The sequence below is a fragment of the Apteryx rowi genome, unplaced genomic scaffold (assembly GCF_003343035.1).
Source record: "Apteryx rowi isolate R43461 unplaced genomic scaffold, aptRow1 scaffold_328, whole genome shotgun sequence".
NCBI lineage: Eukaryota > Metazoa > Chordata > Aves > Apterygiformes > Apterygidae > Apteryx > Apteryx rowi.
The window spans coordinates 800,823-821,841 of record NW_020449730.1 but is presented as its reverse complement, the minus strand read 5'-3'; the positions used below and the strand labels follow the sequence as shown (position 1 = coordinate 821,841).

General features: G+C 37.3%; 2 protein-coding genes across 4 annotated transcripts; one reads left to right on the top strand and one right to left on the bottom strand.

Annotated features, from left to right (window-relative positions):
• Nucleotides 1-52: 52 nt before the first annotated feature.
• On the top strand, nucleotides 53-16,394 carry LOC112968876 (solute carrier family 2, facilitated glucose transporter member 5-like). Of its 3 annotated transcripts, XM_026071565.1 has the most exons (11): nucleotides 53-510; nucleotides 3,756-3,854; nucleotides 5,203-5,363; nucleotides 5,968-6,092; nucleotides 7,017-7,146; nucleotides 8,398-8,546; nucleotides 8,884-8,895; nucleotides 11,935-12,122; nucleotides 13,525-13,600; nucleotides 14,144-14,271; nucleotides 15,306-16,394. In XM_026071565.1, the coding sequence occupies exons 1-11, from the start codon at nucleotides 466-468 to the stop codon at nucleotides 15,507-15,509; spliced, it is 1,317 nt and encodes a 438-aa protein (XP_025927350.1). In that variant the 5' UTR covers nucleotides 53-465; the 3' UTR covers nucleotides 15,510-16,394. The 3 variants fall into 3 exon arrangements, with proteins under 3 accessions (XP_025927350.1, XP_025927352.1, XP_025927353.1); XM_026071567.1 differs by lacking the exon at nucleotides 8,884-8,895; XM_026071568.1 differs by lacking the exon at nucleotides 15,306-16,394 and having other exon boundaries at nucleotides 14,134-14,265.
• A 344-nt stretch (nucleotides 16,395-16,738) lies between these two features.
• On the bottom strand, nucleotides 16,739-21,019 carry HSCB (HscB mitochondrial iron-sulfur cluster cochaperone; the record flags this gene model as incomplete). The annotated part of the gene is made up of 6 exons (XM_026071550.1): nucleotides 16,739-16,907; nucleotides 18,228-18,275; nucleotides 19,582-19,726; nucleotides 20,303-20,392; nucleotides 20,793-20,889; nucleotides 20,964-21,019. Coding segments are annotated over 6 exons (528 nt in total), but the record flags the coding sequence as incomplete, so codon positions are not given.

Genomic DNA, 21,019 nt, shown 5'->3' with positions numbered 1-21,019 from the left:
GGCGCGTTTGGCCGCGGCCCGGCACCAGGCGCGGGCGGGGCGGGCTGCCGCGGCGGCCAGATCCCAATCAGATGAGGAGCTTAGTCGGCAGCCGCTCGCTGCCCCGCTGCCCGGAGCCGCGGGAGCTGCCGCGGCACGAGGTTACTGCCCCCCGGGGGCTCTGGCGGGAGTTCCTGCCCCGACCCGCGTGAGGGAATTGCTCCCGTGGTAAGGGGGCCTGGAAAGCTCTCTGTTGTGAGTTGCTCCCTAGCTGCCGTGGCTTGGTAGGAGCTCGCGGAGGTCGGACGTTGCTGCCGTGGGGATATTGCGAACCGCCGAGAGGAGTCTCGGCGGCCGTGCCGGAATGCAGGCCCCTCGCCCTGTGTTCTCGTGCAGCAGTAACTTCCTTTCTTTGGCACCTTTTACTCCTGTAGTGTAGTTTTTAGTAAACTTTGCAAAGGAAATGTAATTCAGCTGGTGCTAAGAATGGAGTACCAGTCCCTGCTGAGAGGGTCTGCCAGGCAGCGCAAGGTGAGCAGAACGGCCTTGGCCCGCAAGGCTGGCTCCTGCAGAGACTTTGTGACTTTAACAACGATTCACGTGTTTGAAAGTCTCCAATTGTTTCACGTTTAGTTTCAAATCAAAATTACATTAAATGATCAGGCTTGTGAAGTTTTATATTTTCCTGTGACTCCTAGCTGTGTCATAAAATGGGAGCTGTAAAAGCACATTTTCTGATTCTTATGTTTTTACGCTGAGTATAAGTTGAACTGGCTTTTGTTTCTGGCGTGTTTCTGAAATGAGGTGAAAGTGCTCCTAAGCTGTCATGAGTTAAGCAGCTCACAGAACAGGTAAGGCCGTTGTCTCTGCTCTGAAAAGTCTGGGCCTAAGCTCCCATGTGACACAGCATGTGAGAGTAATGAGCAGACTGATTTGAGCAGGAAGAAGAATGGAGATGCTGTAACAAAATATAAGTTACATGATATGTGTTAATTTTTCTGGGTTTGCTTTTCTTTTTTTCTTTCGCCTTAAGTGATATCTTTTCACTGTTTTATTGTTTAGTTCTTGGTCCAATATTAAATAAATCTAAGTATTTTTGGAGAGAAAAATAAGGCTTCTGTGCTATTTTTAACTAGGATTAGAAGATAACAGCATTGCTTAAAATAAAGTGATATAGTAGGAGTGCTTTCTTGTAATTGTAAAATAATGATAATTCTTAATTATTCCTCTGAGTAGAGCTTGAAGTTCTTAACAAAAAGTTTTAAGCATCTATTTTGCTGATCAGGAACCTGAGTTGCAGGGAAATTAAGTGGCTAGCTCGGGTCAAATGGTCAGTGGCAGAGACAGGAATCAAATCCATGGGTTTTGTCTTCTATTTCTGCGCAAAATTCATGAGATTTGCATTTCTACATGTGACTGGTGTTGCTGCTGTGTCAGTGCTGCTGCATTTTCGTTGGTCTTGATAAGGATGATGTTATTTCGTGTTTATTCCACGTTAAGCATGCTTTGATTGTCTGTGGTCATATTATGTAGGTTAAAACAGTGACCTTGGTAAACGTAGGAGATCTTTACAGGAATGTCTTGACATTGGATTGTTCTAGAATTAAAGTGTTAACCATGAAACTTCATTCTGGTTGGTAGAAAAAGATAATATGGACTTGGAGGAGTTAATCACTTGTTAGATAACATGACTGCTTGTCTTATGTCGAAGAAAATTCTTCTCGACAAGAAGTAAATTGATATTTGATCAACACTGCTTTTTCTCTGATCTATTTGTACTTCAGTGGAAGTCACCAATGGGCTCTATCAGAAAACTGGTCCCCTTCATGCATTCTGGGTGTTGGAAAGAGCAGAATAATATTGAGAACTCCAAACTGTTTTGCAAGGGGTTGTTCCAAAATTACTACTTCTCGTTGGTAATTGGAAATAGAGGGCATATGGCAACATCTGATAAGAATCTACTATCACAAACATGCATCAAAGAAATAGAAGATAAAAACCATGGCTATTTTAAAGACAAGAGAACATTGCCTGGACCATGGATGACCTTTTATGGCTTTCAGACTTTTAATATAGTTAATGTTGATGCTATTTTTAAAATTCATCAACACTGCTATCTATTTATAGAAGGTCTAACATATGTAATAATCTGTGCAAAAAAATATTGTATCAACTCAAATGCCATGGAAGAATCAAGCAAATCAATTACTGTCTTTTCTAGATTCCAGGTTGCCTCCCATGAGATGCACAAAATATGCTGACAGTATTTGGGGTTATAGAAAGGTTTGAGTATACAGTGTCTATATTTACCACCTGTAGTTTTAGTTCTCCTATTGTAATCACTGCAGCCCTTACTTGTTACTCTTAATTAATTGCTTTTGAGCAGATTTTCGGAGAATCTCAGAGAAACACTTTATTCTGAGGAAATCCTAAGGCACCTAATGGAAGCATTACTTGGATTTTACTTTGATAAGATCAATTTCAACTCCCTCTGAAGATCAGTTCTGAATGAAGAAAGTCATGGTCAATTATCTTCAGAAAGACAAAACACTTTCAGAATACAGTGTAGCACCTGGAATAACTCAACATTTCTGGGAATAGGACCAGAATGAGAATGATGAAGAACTGGTTTACATACCTTGAGAAGGGAGTACAAGTTTGTCAAAGAGAATTGCTTACAGTCCTTACCTGTGAAGGAAGAGGAAATTAGATAGGAAAAGGGCATTTAACAGGAGATACAGATATATAGATAGAATATAGATATATATGTAGATATAGATCTATAGATAGAATATAGGAGACAGTGCATGACAATGTTGTGTCTACCTTAAGTTAGACAAAAAGATACTATGAGATGAAATTAGGACCTATTTTTTAATGAAGGGGTAGTTAACTATTAGAACACCTGGGCATTAATTTTTGTACTGTCATATTCAATATAAAGGTATAGTCAAGAAGCATGACATTATAAAGCCAGACTCTGTATAAACCTCTAGAAATCCTCTCTGACCCAGAGGCCTTATCTGAAGTAAAATGTTTTATGACCAATTAGACAAGAAATTAGAATGTATCATAACAGTGGTTTCTGTTGACCTTAAAATCTATAGGTCTGTGAAATTATTAGTTTGAGCTCCTAAATATTGACTTAGGAATGTAACTTTAAGTCATCAGATCTGAAAAATTAAACACATGCTAAAAAACTTTAGATTGAATATAGTTATCAATGCACTATGTGTTGTAATTCAAGGTATTAAGGTTTAGCACCTGCTAACTTGTAGAAATTTAATAATCAGCATATGGTCTTGTTGAGGTAAATTAAATATTTTTGTTTCTTGCATCTAGACGAAACGTGAGTTATAGAATTTGGGGTTTGGTTAGTTCTCACACTGATTCCTTGTGCCTTTAACACCAAACATTAGCAGTTTTGACATTCTTTCATAAAAAATGGGCGCCATGAGCAGCATGGTTCATTCAAAAAGCGTTTGCACAGTTCAGTAAATATGCTATCGGATATAAAATGATTGTGTAGCCCACGTTTAATCTGAAAACTTCTAATTGGTTCATCTCTCAAAGATGCCAGTGATCACGGCACAAGTCAGCGCGAAATGTTTCTCCTCCTGCAGGTCTTTGCGAAGTTGTATAGTTTTATAACCAARTACTTTCACTGTTCAGGAATGTTTGATTGTTTCACTGTGATTTTCTTCTAGACAGAATATGTGTGTGAGTTCAAGGCCTTATCCCTTTTCATGCCTCTGTTACTCTCTTTTGCTCTCTAGCTTCCCAGCTGGACTTTATTTCTGTCTGTTTGTGCTGTGGGAATTGGAGGGACCTTTCAGTATGGATATAATGTTTCCATTATCAATGCACCCACCCAGGTAAAATATTGTCCTGTAGTTCACAGGGTTGTTTTATCGTAAGGGGGGTATTCTGTCTCACTGGACTGAGAGGCCAAACGCACTTTGATTGTGATGGCAGTGGGAACCAAAGCAGATTTCCTCTCATATGAAGAATTCTTGTTGATTTCCTAAAGGGTTTCATATGAATTTGTTGTTTGAATATCTCCCATTAGAGGTATTCCATGTCTGATAAAAGTGACAAAGCATGCCACCTAAATACCTCTTTGAAAGTCTGTTTTCGAAGGATTAACTGAATGAATAAGTAACATCTTCCATTAATACCTTTGGCTAATGTAGCCCAGAATATTAAAGATAGTTACAGCAGTCTATTACAAGAAAGCATATTGAGAAAGATCTTTTTAGAGAGCGAAAAAAGTTGGATCTGTGCTGTCTGAGCCTGTATCTTAGGCGTTTCCACCCACTTGTTCGTTTTGCATCYGTTACCATGGCCTTGAGCATTCTGCATACTTCATGGCTGACTCAGGAGGAACTGAGCTAATGATCTTATGAAAGTGGTGGATATCATTTTCTGCTGTCAGCTGATTTATTTTCTTATCCAACTGTAAAGACTGAATTTGCTATAGCACTGTATGCTTTTTGTAAATGTTAAAATAAGCTGATCATGAAGGAAGATGTCATATGCTAGAAGAGGAGGGAGTGTCCAGGAAGTTGGTTCATGTGTTAATTCTTTGTTTGCTGGCTAAAAGCATGAGTCTGTAATTGCAGATGCATGTCAGTTCAAGAGTTTCTGAAGGCAAATTTTACAAAACCAAGCATGTAGAATAACAGTTTGAGAGTACTGACATGTGAAGACTGTAAGAAAGGAGGAGGAAAATTTGAGCTGAAAAAGGGGATTTTACTGTGAATTGTTGGATTACACTAAAAGCAAAATTTAAATCAAATGTCAGGATGAATTTCCTGGCAGTCAGATCTTTAGATTTTGAGACCTCTTTTCTGTGTGGTKTTGCTAAAGCTGGTGGGACTTGCCCATCTTCCCTGTCCCCCTTTCGTTCAGAAGGACCTCAAAGCTCTTTCCCAGGGGTATATGGAAAGGTTATGTGTTTCTAGTGGAATATAGGCTCTCCTGAGATAAGGTACTAAAGGAAAGCCACTCAGCAGTCTTTGAGATGTATGGGGAATAGGAAATGGTATTCTGGTCAGAGAAGATTCTGCTAGTCATTAATATTTTTAATGTAATGCCACTAAGATAGGTGTCTCTTGTTAGCTCCCAGAATGGGATTTCAGGATTTAGATGAAAATTATTTATAGCGCTATGCTATAGGGCTTACACATAGTGCTACGCATTTCTCATTCTCTTGTACTGCAGCATATACACAACTTTTTAAATGAAACCTGGACTAGCCGTTATCACAAGAAGCTAAATCCAGATTTTCTGACTTTCCTCTGGTCTGTCATTGCTTCTGTATTTTCACTTGGAGGCCTGTGTGGAGCCCTTATAGGAGGCAGCATGGCAATCTGGCTAGGCAGGTGAGTTGTGGCACCAAGTAGAGATATAGCATGTTTTTTTTTTTTCATACTTTTTTACTGTAATATAATGTAAATAAATAGAAAAAGAATGGGAGAAAATATACCTTAGGTAATTATAAATGTTTTCACTAGGAAGCAGTTTTCTAGCAGTATTTTACAGTTTATTCCAATGTTACTTTAAAAGAGGAAGAATGCTGATTTAGTCTTCCAGTCCAGCCCTTCCATTAAATTTATTGATATCTAAGCAGAGGTATGCACATGCTGTACGGCATGAAACATAGTTTCCCCATACACACGTTTACAGCCTTCATGCCAGTAAGGACATGCTGCATAATTTGTAACATTTCATAAGCATTCCATGTAGATACAGCATGAATGAACACAAACACACCCCTACCTTGTTATGCATTTCTGTTGTATTTATACCTTATGTTTATGTTGGGACTTATTTTTAAATATGAGTAAATAGTTCTATTAGCTAGATTCCAGTGAATATAGTGTGTCTTCAGTACAAAGCCCTTTTTTCCATATTATCAAAAAGGAAAAGGTTTTAAAAAACACGTTACTCCATATATCCATAATGTTCTCTTTTTTTCCTCTTTAGAAAAGGAGCTCTTTTGATGAACAATATCATAGCAATACTGGCCTCCATTTTAATGGGGATCAGTTTTCCTACAGGAATGTTTGAGCTATTGATTGTTGGCAGGTTTTTGATCGGCATAAATTCAGGTAAATGAATTTCTATTCCTACTTTCAATAAACTATAGTGAATGATAAGTTATCATTACTGCTGATTCTGTACGTAGCCTGATTCATCTTTGTATGTTGCTTTGTAGATATGATGACAAAAATACTCTGCAGTCTAAATTGGAATCCAAAGGCTGTTAAGTTCATAGACAGATCAGAAAAAGTCTGATTTCTTATATGTTTTGAGTAACCCTTCTCAAAGCAAAATCTAGAGACTAAAAAGACTGTAGTGCTGTAATGCTGACCTAGTGTAATATGACATGTTAGTAAAGGCATGGAGAACCATACCTCTGGTGCTATCGGGAATAATGATTATAATAGTGGTGGTATTCTATCACAAGTTTCAGCAGTGGGCTGTGGCAAAGATGGTATCACTGGAGGGACTGAAAAAGCTCTAGAGCTGGTTGAGGGAATTCTTGTACTAATAGTTTGGGAAGAACATCGTAAGAGGCAAAAGCCAAATAAAATCAGATCAAGACAACTTGGATCAGGATGATGGGCAAAATAACTTTGATACAGCCTCCTGTGGAAAGAATCCTTTAAATGCAACAAAACTCAGAAGAAACTATTCTGAGTTTCCAAGGATAAACTCATAGCTCTGTATGCTTTAAAACAAGCTCTTTGTCACAGCAGATGTTTGATCCTGCATGTTGAATATTAAATCAGTCAGGCCTATGAAGAACCTTTGGAGTTTTGGGAGGAAATAGAGAGGACAGTTAAAAAGAATCCAGAGTAAACCAATGTTTCATTAATGGTACTTCGGTATTAATCAATAAATAGAATATGGTAAAGGAGCAAACTTTCTTGAGCGCAGAAATCCAGGGTACATGCTGACTATCATGAACTGTGTGAAAACCTAGTAAGATTTAATCTATTAAAAGAAGAATGTTTTTCTTTTCCTTGCAGGTATTGGGATTTGTGTGCAGCCTCTATATCTTGGGGAGGTTGCCCCAAAACATCTTAGAGATGGTATGGCCATGGGCAGTTCCATCTTTCTGAGTGGGGGGATTCTGACAGGACAAATAATTGGTTTGAGGTTAGAAATAAAATTTTTTGTGTGCCTTGTATTCATCATATGTAGGGAGTTTCAGTTCCGTGCAGCTCCCTGCAAAGCAGTCATTGTAGCATTACTGAATCAACTTCATACAGAAGATCTACCTGCAGGAAGAAAACCCTGCTTTCATGGCCTTATTTCTACTACTGCAAACCATCTATACTGTCTCCCTATGGAGGTATTGTCAGATTAGATGGGTCAGCCAGAGCAACTTCAGTAAAGCAGATACAGTTATGCTGAATTGGTGTTTCTTCCAGTTTCTTGCTGGAGACAGTGGGGCATAACATAATTTATAAGACCAGATTGAGGCAAAGACTATTAATTTATGCATTTTAGCACTACGGCTGTTCTTTGTCCTTTCTGAGCTCAGACCAGGTTGCTAACAGCTTTATTGAGTTGGGTCTTGAAAACCTCCAAGAATGGAGACTGTACAACCTCAAAATGAACAGCTTCTTTCATGAAGTCTGCTGGAAGCTTCCAACTGCCCTAAGAGCCACTGCTAATACCCTGAAAAATAGCATATCATCTATTGTTCCTCTGTGCCGGTACTAAGAGCCATTGGACTTCCTTTTCTTTTTCTATATTGCCACTTTCTTAACTAACTTCTTTTGCTGGATGCTTTAGGTGTGAAGTCGTACCAGATTCTACGAAATAAAGTAGAAGACAAACTTCAGGCTATATAATCTTATCTTACTTAAAGCTAGGATCACTATTTAAAATGCAATACAATTTCTATTTTAACAAGTTTGTATTGCCCACAATGCATCATTCTGCTGACTCTAGCTATACCAATTTTAATGATTCATTTCTATATTTAAATACACCTTCTCATCAGATCAGCTTGAATGGGAGGTGGGATCAGATGACCTCCTGGGTTCTCTTCTAACGTAAATTATTCTGTGGTTATCAAAAGCAGATATATTGCTGCTGACCTTAAGGTGAGGTCCTTATGTTTTTACTTTTCCACACTACTAAGAAGTACTGCTTTGGCAAACCTGAAAATAATGCTTAGGGCCAACACAGCAGTAAGCAGCAGTAAGGCAGTGTTGCTCATCTCTTTACTTTCCGAACTTTCTGCTGAGCTTCACAAAAAGTAGGTAACTGGTTACAGGGAAACTTTTCTCAAGGGAGAAACATCTTGCTCCCAACAGTCTTCTGAATAGTCACCATTAGCTAATTACTTGKTTTTTTTGTTTGTTTTTTTTTTTCCTTCCCTTTCCACACTTCCTCCAGGGAATTATTAGGTGGAGAAACGTATTGGCCTTTGTTGCTATCCAGCAGCTGTTTCCCAGCATTTGCCCAACTTGTATTCCTGCCATGGTTTCCTGAAAGTCCCAGATACCTTCTTATTGACAGAGGTGATGAGCTGAGCTGTGTCAAAGGTAACTTGCAGCATTTATGCTTTCTCTGAACCTACAAAAGATCACAATGGCTATATGGGGTTCCAGATTTCACTTTTCTCTTCATCAACGCAGCACAGTTATATTGCCTTGTGCTTTTTGGCCTGAGTTTTTCACCTAGTGAGCTTACATGGAAAAATGGGTTCTGAAACTCAGGAATCTATAATGGATTGTGAACAGAACTTCAGCACCTTGCTTCAGATATATGTTCATATTTTGTTACTGTCTACTGAAATCTTTGAAGGTTTCATAATTTTTCTCTTATATTAAATAACACATGCAAAATACTTAATCTCTCACTGTTTTGTTAATTTCCCAGGATATATCACAAGTAAGTATCCATTACATCAGATATTTTCTTCTATTCAGTGATACTATTGTACTTTTCCTGTTAAAAAAATAAAAAAAAAATTAAAAGTAATATAAAAAGGAGACAGTATAACTAGCTGAAAAATTAGAGAGCTTTTTATTAAAGAAGATGTCATGTTAAAAAGGGAATCATTAGCTATTTGAGTAGCAAATTCCTTCGATCTCTGTTTTCAAAATATTTGGTTATATTTTTAAATATCCCCCCTTTTTTTTTTCCCCTCCCTGATGTCTCATATAGGAGAACTATGACAGCTTAAAGTTTTCAGGTTATTTTCTCTTTGAGAGATGTATGATTGTTCTTGTTTTATTCAAACTCTACTCATGAAATAACTATATAACTATATAAACTATAAACTATATAACTATAAAATATGCGAAGTAATGCATAAATGAGCAAGTGAAGCCAATGCGCTATGAGAAGAACTTCAAACGCAAAAATTTAGATTATTTCTGATTTTTATTTATCCTGAAATTACACAATTCTTTTACGCTGCAAGAAGAAATTCATTATCAAAAGATTTTTTTCATAATAAAATGCCAAAAGGAGACACCATGTTAGTCATTTGTATCCTCACACACCATGGATAGTATTTCACTTCCCAGACATACCTCATGGAATAGTACTCCGAGGAGCAGGGTATTAGCCATTGTGAGTAAGTAGGTCTACTTAATTCATTCAGCTTGATAGAATGTCAATTCTTTAAATATGAAAAGGCACTCTTAAAAAATCGGGACAGAAAGACTTGAAAGGGATCCCAGTCTACAAACCCACACAAGAAAATAGTGAATCCCAAATTTGTCAGAAATGTGCTCAGTGTTTCTACTTCCACCAGGTTTGATCATTTACTGTGACATAAAATAACACTTGTGACCTCTGGATCTTCCATTTAAAATGCTAAACAAGAGAGAAATGAACAAGGGACAGCATATTCTCTTCTAGGAGTAAATTATAACCTGCTTGAGAATGGTCAGATAGGTTAAGTATTGCCAAAGCTCTGTAGATTCCGTGAAGTTTTTGCTGCTGTTGTTGTAAGCTTGTCCCTGTGAGATTGTATTCAGCAGTTACTTAGATCAAGATGGATTCTGTAGAGATGGTGATATTCCTTTGTGTCAAATTGTTGTTTTTAAGATAAATGCTTGTGTGTGAAGTTCTTTATGTAAAATCTCTGACGTGTTTCAACACAAATTCTACAAATTCTACATATCTAGAAGTTTATATTTGTGTAGTATTGCTCAGAAAGAAATACACAAAACCTATTTTCTTTGGCTATTCATCATTAGGTATCATATACTGGGAAGCTAGTGCATCAAACTCTTTCTGTACATAAGGCTAGATAATATCTGCAGAAATTTTAAACTTTAATGATGCACTCAAGGATTGCTAAGTCTGCTTTTTTTCTCACTGAAATAAACCTACTATTGTATAGCTTTATGAGAATATGCATAGTTATTGTATGAATATTATATGAATATACATAATTTAGAAGTTTACCTTTTTAGCATCTGATAAGTGTTTTTTTTTAAATTTCATTTAATTCTCATTGTATGCATAAATAAGGAAAAACTTCAGTTCTTCCTTTGCTTTTTTTAATGTTTCTTCTTTTGAAGTACTGTTGATGAGCCTGTGAGTTTTTACCTGTCTAGAAAAAGTATTCCCAGAGAGAGCAGTATGCCTTGTGGAAAGATCTTCAACAGTCTGTTTAAAAGGAGTCTGAAGAAGCCTCTTTTACTGGGAAGTCTCTAGGCCAAGGTTAAATCTGTTGGAAATGACAAGAGAGGGAAAAGGAAATTCATAGGGAAAGGTGAAATCTTCTGTTAGACTAGCTGTGTAATTAAAAAACAAGCAGACAAAATAGGAAAATTTTGGGGTATGGCCATGTGTGCCTGCAAGTCTATCTCTTCCCCTCCCACGCCCCCAGCCAAGTTTGTCAGCTGATCAGATCTCTCTACTTACTTTGCCCCAGAGATATTCATAGACCATCACAATTGCAAAAGCACAATAACTACAAATGACATACAGAGTTAATCCTGTCTAATTGGGAAGTCACAGATGATTTTACTGTTACTTTCAGATTATGATCCTTTTTTTTTAAATGCAATTTTGTTAATATAAGWGAAGCTTACAAGCCCCATATCATATTGAAGTCTTTGCCTCTCATTTTTTTTTAACAGCATAATCAAGGATTGCTTTTGTTTTATGTTGTTTTTCTGTGTTTTTTTCTTTTTTTATTGTTTGAGTTTGTCTTTTTTTTTTTTCCAAAGAATTGTGGTTGCTCCTGAACTGATACTGAAGAATGGCTAGAACTTCAAACACATTACAGTGTTAACGATAACAATAGGATTGAAAACTTTTTGCTTTCAGGATCATCAAAGTTCTGATGTTCTCCTTAAAAAGACAAATGGTCATTTATGATATACTTAATCTTGAAGATTTTAAAAGGGCTGATTTAGTAGAGATCTTTTAGTTTTCCATCCGAATGAATTTTGTTGATACTTGCTTTAGAAGAGTTACCTATCCTCTTTACTGTGGTTCACTAAATGCATTCCGCTGGCAAAATTAAAGGCATGGACATAGCAAAAGACTTGGTATCAGTCTATAATTTAAGCAAAAGACTTTAAGGTGCTTGCAAACACTGGTTGGAGGTCTTTGATTCAGATATAAAATACTTCAAAATATTCACCAACAAAATATTCACCAAGCTTAGTATTTTAAAGTGAGACAGTCCTCTAAGAACAGCAAACACAAAGAACAAAAGCGAAGTCACGTCAATGAAATGTTCAAATCCACCAGAGCAAAAATTAAATAAAAAGAATACCCTTCATGGTGGAAAACCAACAAGCAAATACCAAATCACTGACCAAATGGCTTTTTCCACAACTTCCTAAAACATACAGTTTTCATATCCTAGCAAAGGTCAGGTCATTATGGAAAAACATGATTTTCCAGAAGTTGTGTTCAATAGGTAAATATACAAGAATCTAATACCTTCTTTTTTATTAGCTTTGAAGCGATTTTGTGGCTCTTTACAATATCAAATGGAGACGGAAGACATACAGCGGGAATGTTTTGCCTTAGATGGGGAGAAATCCAAGAAACCCTGGCAATTATTCACTGATTGTGGTGTGAGATGGCAGCTCATTACTGTGATTGTGATGACTGTGGGCCAGCAGCTCAGTGGCATAAATGCTGTAAGATTTCATACTTACAAACCTAAATAATTGCTGATTTCCATCTGTTTTTTAACCTTTTATTAAAACGAAGGATCCATATAGAGAAGCTCGGAGAGATGGGGTAAATGAGAAAGAGTACCTTTGTTTTATTCATGTTTATTAAATTGAAACAGATTTCTCCCTGACTTACCAGGTGCAAAGAAGGGTGAATTTATATTACATGATATGACAATAGTGAGTGAAAATCTGTGCTATTCAAAAGAAGCTGTCAGGATGAGAGCTGCATAGGTTTAAATAGCAACGTAACTAATGACAGCAATGAAACATTTCCTAGATGGATTTTGATTAATTCTAGAATGATATTTCCCTAAAATAAGAGAATGCTGTAAGCTAAGAATTGATTCTGTATTTGTCTTAAAGCTACAGTTATGTGCTTAATGCTGTTAAAGTTAAGTAATGACAAAACAGCCTCTTATTCTTTTTAAGTAATTTTAGGATGAAATACTACATAGTGAGATTGAGCATCAGAGTCTGCTTCAGTCACTTGTAAAACAAACAGAAAATCTTTTAAGGATGTTGAGGTTCAAAATATACTTAAGCCCATTAAATCAGAATTAAATGCAAATTCACAAAAACTGCAGAAAGCTCGTTAGAGGTATTCATAGTGCCCTAAATTCACCATGTGAATGTGCTTGTTGATGTAATATAAGGAAATGCATCATAAATTGCTCTGCTTATGTTATCAGCCTGAGTAAGGCAGTCCCACAAACATCCTGAAATGAAGGTTAGAAGAAATGCATCTCTACATTTCAAGACTATGCTCTACTATATACTTATGGTGCAGTGTTAAGGGCCCCATTGTTACCTTCTGGTAATCCAAGCAAGATGATGTAGGTGCAGCTGTCCAGGTCCCTGTTAAGTGCCGAGTCCTTCACAGCTTCTTGCAGGAGGAGCTCCAACAGCAAGCAACTCCATTCAGTTAGTATTTGATTGCCTGATAAATCCTTACCTGACTAAGGTAGGATTAAAGAGCTGTAACCCTTTCCCCATCCACACCACTGAAGTTAACAGGTGCATGTATCGCATGTGGTCACATTTTGGGTCTGATGCTTGGAGGGACAGTAGGTCTACAGGCTGCACAGGTTGTCAAGGAGGCCACAGAAGTGGCACCTACAGGATGTCTGTAAGGTTGGAGTAGAGTAAGTTGCTAGGCCAGGCAAAAAAAATTGACTGAGCCAGGCTTTAGGCAGAGCCTAGACTTAATTATTTTATTGTAACTTTTTGTAAACTTCTGCTTTTCTTTTTGAATAATGAGGGTTGGTCTTAGTTGCAATAAAATAGCTGTGAGAACTGTTAAGCCAGGCTTGAACACTGGATAATCAAAATCTGAATTGAAACTTTTCATTCTCTTCCTTTCCAGGAACTGCACTCATGGGTGCCATATGTGAGCATGACATCTATATTTGCCTTCATTTTGAGCTTTGGGTTGGGACCAGGTATTACACACTAATAAAAGTTTATAAGTGGTGAGATGAGTGTTTGGGTAAAAAAGTCAGAAACTCTGCTGTGCAAGCCAGACAGTGAGTACTTACTGTAAAGCTGCTGATGCTCTGGCTAAAGCAACAAAAGTGGTCCTATCTCATCAAAACAGAGTAGTCTCATATAACCTGAAACACACTTTGAGGCTCATAGTGCATTCTTTTCAGCGCCAGTTAGACATGAGGAAAGTCTTAGTTCTGGCCTTTGATGCATTCTAGTCACATAAAAAACAAGAAAAAAACTGTTGTGCTTTTAAAGGAACGCTAGCACCCTGAGCAGTCCCACTGAAACAGGGACACTTTTTAGAAGGATACGTACAACGTGAGCAATCGATTCATAATTTTGCAGTTAAGAATAATCTGTTGAGAATAATTTTGAATAGAAGCAGATCAGCTAGTAGCATATTCAAAAGCARCTGCCTTTTTTTCAGCTTCAAACATACCCTGAAAATGCACACTTAGCATAACGACCTGTTCTGTTTCTGAAACTGATTCCCCCAGGTGGCATAACAAATACCCTGACAGCTGAATTGTTTATACAGTCTTCACGTCCTGCTGCTTACATGATAGGAGGAGCTATTAGTTGGATTAGTTTCTTCACAATTGGAATGCTCTTTCCCTTTATAGTGGTAAGTATCTATAACTTCTTTTCCTAATTGCCTCACCTCCCCTTACCCTTCTCTTAGGTTTCCTCAGATTGCTTTTTCTTATACAATAACAGTCAAACATAGGATGTGCACAAACCCTCAACAGAGTATAATTAGATTCAGTCCATCTTAAAATATTTTTAGATATCTAAACAATAATAAAACATGACAAAATAATTGAAAAACAAAAAGAATGTATGGGGGTAATTTTCATGCTCAGTCAAAAAATGGAGACTGTATCAAAACTAAAAAAACCTTAATTAGATGCTGAGATTCAAATAATACATTTTTTAATAGCTTCTACTTTGACACAGTAGCAAGAAAAGTAGTACCTGAGGCTAGTAGCTTGCTTRCTTCTCTTAGGTCTCAGTAAACTGTCCAAGCTAAACTTACTTACAGGGGGTTCTCTGACCAGAAAGTATATTAGGAAAAACAGTATAGGCTTTCATTTCTAGCCTATTATTTCCATTTTTAGCAGTTACTCTTGGTAGTAGTTACTCTTGAACTGCATGCAGCAGGGTATCTCAGTTTAATAATCCTTTTTTTTTCTTGGTTGAATTCTGCTGTTGAACAAGTATTTATAGTAAAAACTCTTCATAAACATTTATAAAAAGATTAAAAAAATTTTTCAACTCCTAAAATGAGTCAGCTAAGTCTAAGCAACTTTTATCTGAGCAAACAATGAGTTGTCAGTTTATGTCACATGTATAAAAAGTTTTTGTAATAAAAATTTGTCAGATTATACTCTAAGCCTGTGCATGTATAACACGTGTGTAAAAAACCCACACTTTTTTAAATGAAAGATTACCAAGTGTATTGCAGACCGCTTGATAGTCTTTTGTCTTCAGGAAAAAAAAATTACATGTAAAGTTATGATAATAGGTGGAACATCTCTTAAAAAAAAAAAAATCGGGGTGGCAATGTTAGGTTTGACTGGAAACAGAAAGCTTTACATTTTCCAAAACTCACTATCATACTTGACACGTTGTAATCAAACAAATGTATTTTATTTTCAGAATGGACTGAAACAGTATTGTTTTCTGGTGTTCTTAGTGGAATGCGCCTTAGTTGCTGCTTTCATCTTCGTTGTAATTCCTGAGACAAAAACCAAATCTTTTCTGGAAATCAAAAAGGAATTTCACAAGCTTAATTTTGGAAGAAATACTAAAGAAAAGGAAACAGAGCTGTATGAAAGAAGACAGCTCCATGATGAATTTTGAAAAAGTCTGTGCAACTTCACAGCTCTAACTAATTTAATGGGAATTATGAATAGTCTTTTAAATTAGCTATAACAACATGAACAAGGAGCTTAACTCCTCCTGTACATTCAGATAGAATTTAATTAAAAAGCAAGTTAATCTTTCTGAAATGTTATTAAAAATATACTGTATTATACATAGACTGAATGGTTAGACACAACTTACTATTGCACTAATGCAGAAATGCAGGGGGGAGGTGTTCAGTGGGTTTCTCTATTTTTTGCAGATTTCTTTAGACAGCCAATAAGATTCAGCAGCTCTTCTTTTTATTTCTAAGCCCAGTCTTCAGATCCAGATAATCAAATATATGTTAATATGTTTTATTCAATAAAACATAGCTAGTATTCTGTGGACTTAAAACCCAAATGAGAACTGACCCACTCAGAAACTCATATTTCAAATATTTTAGTTAATATAAAACTTGAGGTATTTGGTTGCTGTTTTTCAATGAAGTAATTCCTTTGAAAGATTTCAGGACATTCCTCACTCAGTCCTAACACCGTAACAATACAAGGATAGTCTATCCCATAGGAACAAAGGCTGTAGAGCACCTATTTGAATTATCCTTATTATTAATAAGGTTTATTAGACAGGCTTATTTCCTAAAAGGGTACAATATAACAGTTTTGAGGGGTTGAATTTATTTTTTTCCTTCCCCAATCTAGCATTTTAACATTTTAAACTGTGTGACAGGGTAAGACCTGCATTGGTTATGACGGTCAATTCCTAGCATACCAAGATCAACATCGTAAAAAGCACCTAAGTATCAGAGAGGGCAGACAATAGAAATTAAATACATTTCACCTTTGAAGACCTTCCAGAATTATCCAGTAGAACGCAGACAAGGAGACTACATAGAGCTTGGAGGGCCTGTGGAATGAGCTTTCTGCTTAATCTTCAACATTCCATACTGGACTTTTCCTCAAAATAAAATAAATTCTTAACATTTTAGTAGCTCAAAAATCTTAATTCCTTACTGTGTTTGTATGCCTGTTTGATACTAATTTCCATACCTGTAACCCCTGCTAGGATGGTAGTCCTAACTTACTATTACAATTTTTCCTGGTTATAAGCATTTCCTACTTCCACCTGTTATTTAATCAGTGCTGCAGTAAGCACTGAATTTCTTTTATGTTAACCTTCCTTCTCTCAGGATCAAGACTTTTAACAAAAAAACAGGAGGCAAACACCATTTTTCCAGTTTTGGTTACTGAATCAGATGTTTAATTGAAGATAACACTAACTCCTAATGGTAAAGGAAGCAGTATCAGGAAGGGATCTTCTTGTTCTTTAGTTTATCCTCTAAGTTTGCAAAATATTTCATTTTGGCTAGAAGCTTCTTAGCTTCTTGAAGATCATCTGAAATGAAATAAAATATTACTACTTCATAGAATTACTACTTCATAGAGGGCTGAATTTTCATTTTCAAGACACATCTCAACATTTTACTGAAAGCGACTGTTTCAGTATTAGAACTGAGAACTAAAAGTTGTAAGGACCCATATACTATTAAAACAGTGATACATATAATTTTCATTTCAGAAGGTTTTGGGGGCCTCAATTCAGGTGTTCCACAAAACATGTAAGAATGTCTGGGACAAATGGCTTACACCTGAAAAAAGAAATGTGACACAAATACCCTTTAATGAGTTTCCTGTAAAGTGGCTATAGTGTTGATGTAGCAACTGGGGAAGTTTAAGTATATAGACAGGTTTTTTTTTTTTTAAGTGTAGATGATTAGACCAACAGCCATCAATGAAAAATGCAAAAGATTTGGTGTTCAGATACAGGCTGTTACAAAACTGGATTGAAACAATTGCTCCTTACTTAAACAATTAAGTAACTGGAGAGGAAAGGTGGTTTATCTCCTGCTGACAAGGATAGATGCAACACCGTCCTTAACTCTCATGGAACAAGGAGTGACAGAGTATACCATTATAATTCTTCATATGCTGGTCTAGTCATCACTACTTTCCATATGGTACTTTATGAGTTAACTATTACAACACACACTACATAAACCTAACAATAAAAGCATTCTGAGACGCGGCAAAAAAATATTAAGGTTTCTTCCCTGTCTAATAAGCTAGTATGGATTGGTTCAAACTCCTGTCTGCCAACTGGTCATGTTGGTCAACATTATGTTAACGATGGTCCAGGCAGTCCCTAAAACCTTAGGCTTAGCTAAATGGGGCATCAGGTCCTCTTTTGCTATACAGGTTCAGTTGCAACCAGCTGAAGCATTCCTGTTTGGTTGCTTGCTGCAAAAAAACAGCACCCAGACACTACTTTGTTAACAGCGTCAAGTCTGCAGAACAAGATCTCCAAATTCAAGTTTGAAGCTTTAGATGTTGATTTGAAGTTTGATTAAGAAAAGAGTCTGTCCTTTCCAATGTTTTGGGAAACAAAATCTTACTGTCCGGGATGTGTTGGGAATGATTGTTCTGATGCAACTGGAATTAACTGGAACTTTTGTATTGGAGCTTCCCCCTCCCCCCCATATGAGGTCTGGGACTAAAGGAAAGGTCAAGTTAGAACTATTTGTTTTAAATATCCAACACGGACCACTTATTTAGGCAGTGAATAGTTCAGAAAATATTTGCCAATAAGAGACTGTGGTTTTTTTTAAGCATTTATTACTGATATTATGGAAGCTAAGTACTTAATGGAAATAACTACCTCTTTCAAAAGCTGCAGTCACATCTTTGGTCAGTTCTTCTTGTTTAACTGTAAAACAAAATAGTCACAATTTGTCACATACTTAGTATATTTAATACCACTGCATTATGATGGTCTGTGTGGGAACATTGTTATTTGTATCATAGTTTTTTGGGAGCCAAGAGAGCTTTCTGTATTATTGCTGTCAATTACTTTCACTATCATTTCAAACATGCTTCTTTGTTTAGACAGGTTTTATGGACAGTGACACCAATGGTCACTAGCTTCTTAGAAGTCTGACTTACTTTCAGAATTTCCGTTTACTCTGCTACAATTAATTTTCTTTTTATTCTAATAACTTTTTATTCTAATTGCTTCTGATATACTGTTGTTATTACAAAGAATGAAAAACAGTAATGAACTTATGTTTTGGTTATCACCAACCACATAAAAAAAGAAACTTGCTAGTGTAAGGATAGCGATCATTTACTAAGTTGAAGAAAAATACCACAAGTGATAGTTACTAAGTTGAAAAAAATTACTGCAAATAAATACAGTATGGAGATAGTAACTGTGTTTGTAAATTATGTCATGGTTACTTGCATTAATATGTAGAGAAACTAGTTTGCTGAAAGGCTTAAGTCTCCTCTGTACAGAATAGCTTTGACAGAAAGCGTGTCACATCTCACTTGTCTTATCCTCTTGGATTTGTTCAAACTCCACAACCTTATCACCATCAGATTATGCTGACATCTTGTCTGGATTCTCCACTACCACCAATTCATGAACTGCCTTTTAATGAAATATTTTATCAAGTTCTTTTCTACATTCACCAAAATACTCACCATTTTCAATTGAAGAGAGAACCCGGTAAAAGTTTGGAAGTCTTGTCACTGACAAATGACCACTTCTGGTAGAAAATACTACTCAGTTTGGGCTCCTTCATCACACAAGATTTCCACATATTATTTATCTCCTTGAAACCAGGAGATACCCAGTTAAGTATTTTATTGAACTCCATTTTGAATGGTTCTTTCCTTTAGAACAATCTATTTGCCCTTATCTGCTGAAGACTGAATAAGAACTTCCTTTTTATTGTCAATATATATACCTATATACCTTCAGAATAGGTACTGTCATGCAGATTTTCTGAAACCCGATTTGATTTTTAGGTGGCATAAATTGTAAAAGATAACATTTCTACAAAAAAAGCGCTTGGAGTAAGTCAGTTCAAGTCTAATGCAAATAAGTAATAGGAAACTAAATGAAATACACTGATAGAGTTGAGTCTTAAGAGAGACTAGCTTCTTTTCATGTGACAGAAGATACAGGAATGTAAATTAGTTCTGTACAATACTTCTAGATTGCAACCTACCTTTAATTAAGGTTTCAATTTCTTCAAGGTTACCCTCATTATTAGGCTCTGCTAACTTCTCATTAATTTCCATGATTTCCATGAGAAACTCCGAATCAGCATCACAGTCTGTCTCTTGTGCCAGCTGTATTCCATTCAGCTCCAGCTTGTGAAGAAAATGGGAATTTGGAAACAAGTGTTGTTACATCTATTTCAATGTAAATGATTTTCTAGAATACTAAGTCTTTACACAGAGCTAACTTACAGAGACTCCTATTTGATAAACTTCAAGTATGTGAACTTACTCAGTGAAGCATGCGTTAACAGAGTCTGTTAAAATTAATTCCATAGGTAGACCCTAAGAATAAACAGTTAATCAGAGCAAGAAAAGGTAACAAAGGCTGCAAAGAGCCTGACTCAAATTTAGAAGGAACAACTATGGCCAAAGACAACGTGTGAAACAGGTAATAAATTAGTGACCTAAGCAGGAAGAGAGATTACAGTAATCAGTAAAGCGTTAGAGAAAATAGTGGTCTATAGAAAGGCTGGTAACTTTCAGACAAGCTTGTTTTTGGTTCCCCTTCTGTCCTAGGTAGAGCTGTTTGTTCTTCAGAGGAACACAAATTAGCGGTGGAGTCTGAGGAAGTTTATAAAGCTCTAATTCATTACATTATCACCAGCTGCCCTAACCACCTACGACTAGTTATGGGAGTATTAATATAATATGTAATGGAAGCCTTACTAGATATAGGCCACGGCTCAAAGGATTCAGGAGGGTTTGGTAGGCTTTGTTAATCAAGGAAGAGTGCTGCTCCGAGTAGTACTGTTCTTTCTGTCAACAGAAAATAAATAATACTCAGTAGCAAATTATTCATAATAATAAATAGCAAAATATATTACGTTTAGTTACCTGCAGAGAAATAACATTTCCACACCAATACAGGTGTGTAAAACTGAAAGTTCATTCTTAACAGAAGTAAAATACAAAGACTGGGGAGAGGACGGCCCAGAACGGTACCTTTGCCATCTCCTGTGACCAAGGTCATAAAACCCAGGCGGAGCGCTGGCGGCGAGGCCGCAGGGCGGGGACCTGCCCCGCTGTCACCCTCCCAGAGAGCCTGTGAGCAGAGGCTTCTGCCGGCTTATAGGGAGGCAAAGCCAGGCAGCCGCTGACGGCCCCCCAACGGGAAGGCCGCGGCGCTGCGAGGCGGCCGGGGCCGGGCAGCACTCACCGGCGGCCTCTGGCCGAAGCGGTCGGGGTGGAGGGCGCGCTGCAGGCTCCGGAACCGCCGCCGCAGCTGCTGCTCGTCGAGGCGGAAGGAGCGGTCACTGCGGGCGAGAGCGGCGCCGTGAGCGCGCGGCCGCCGCCGCCGCCCCCCGCCCGCCGCCGCGCCGGCACTCACCAGGCCATGAGGCGGAAGAGGTCAGGCCGCGGCCCGGGCGGCTGCAGGGACCGGCA

Coding starts and splice junctions, on each gene's coding strand:
- LOC112968876 (XM_026071565.1), top strand. CDS start 466: ATGGAGTACCAGTCCCTGCTGAGAGGGTCTGCCAGGCAGCGCAAG. Junction 12,123..13,524: donor AGCTCAGTGGCATAAATGCT/GTAAGATTTCAT, acceptor CTTCCTTTCCAG/GAACTGCACTCATGGGTGCC. Junction 14,272..15,305: donor TGCTCTTTCCCTTTATAGTG/GTAAGTATCTAT, acceptor TTTTATTTTCAG/AATGGACTGAAACAGTATTG.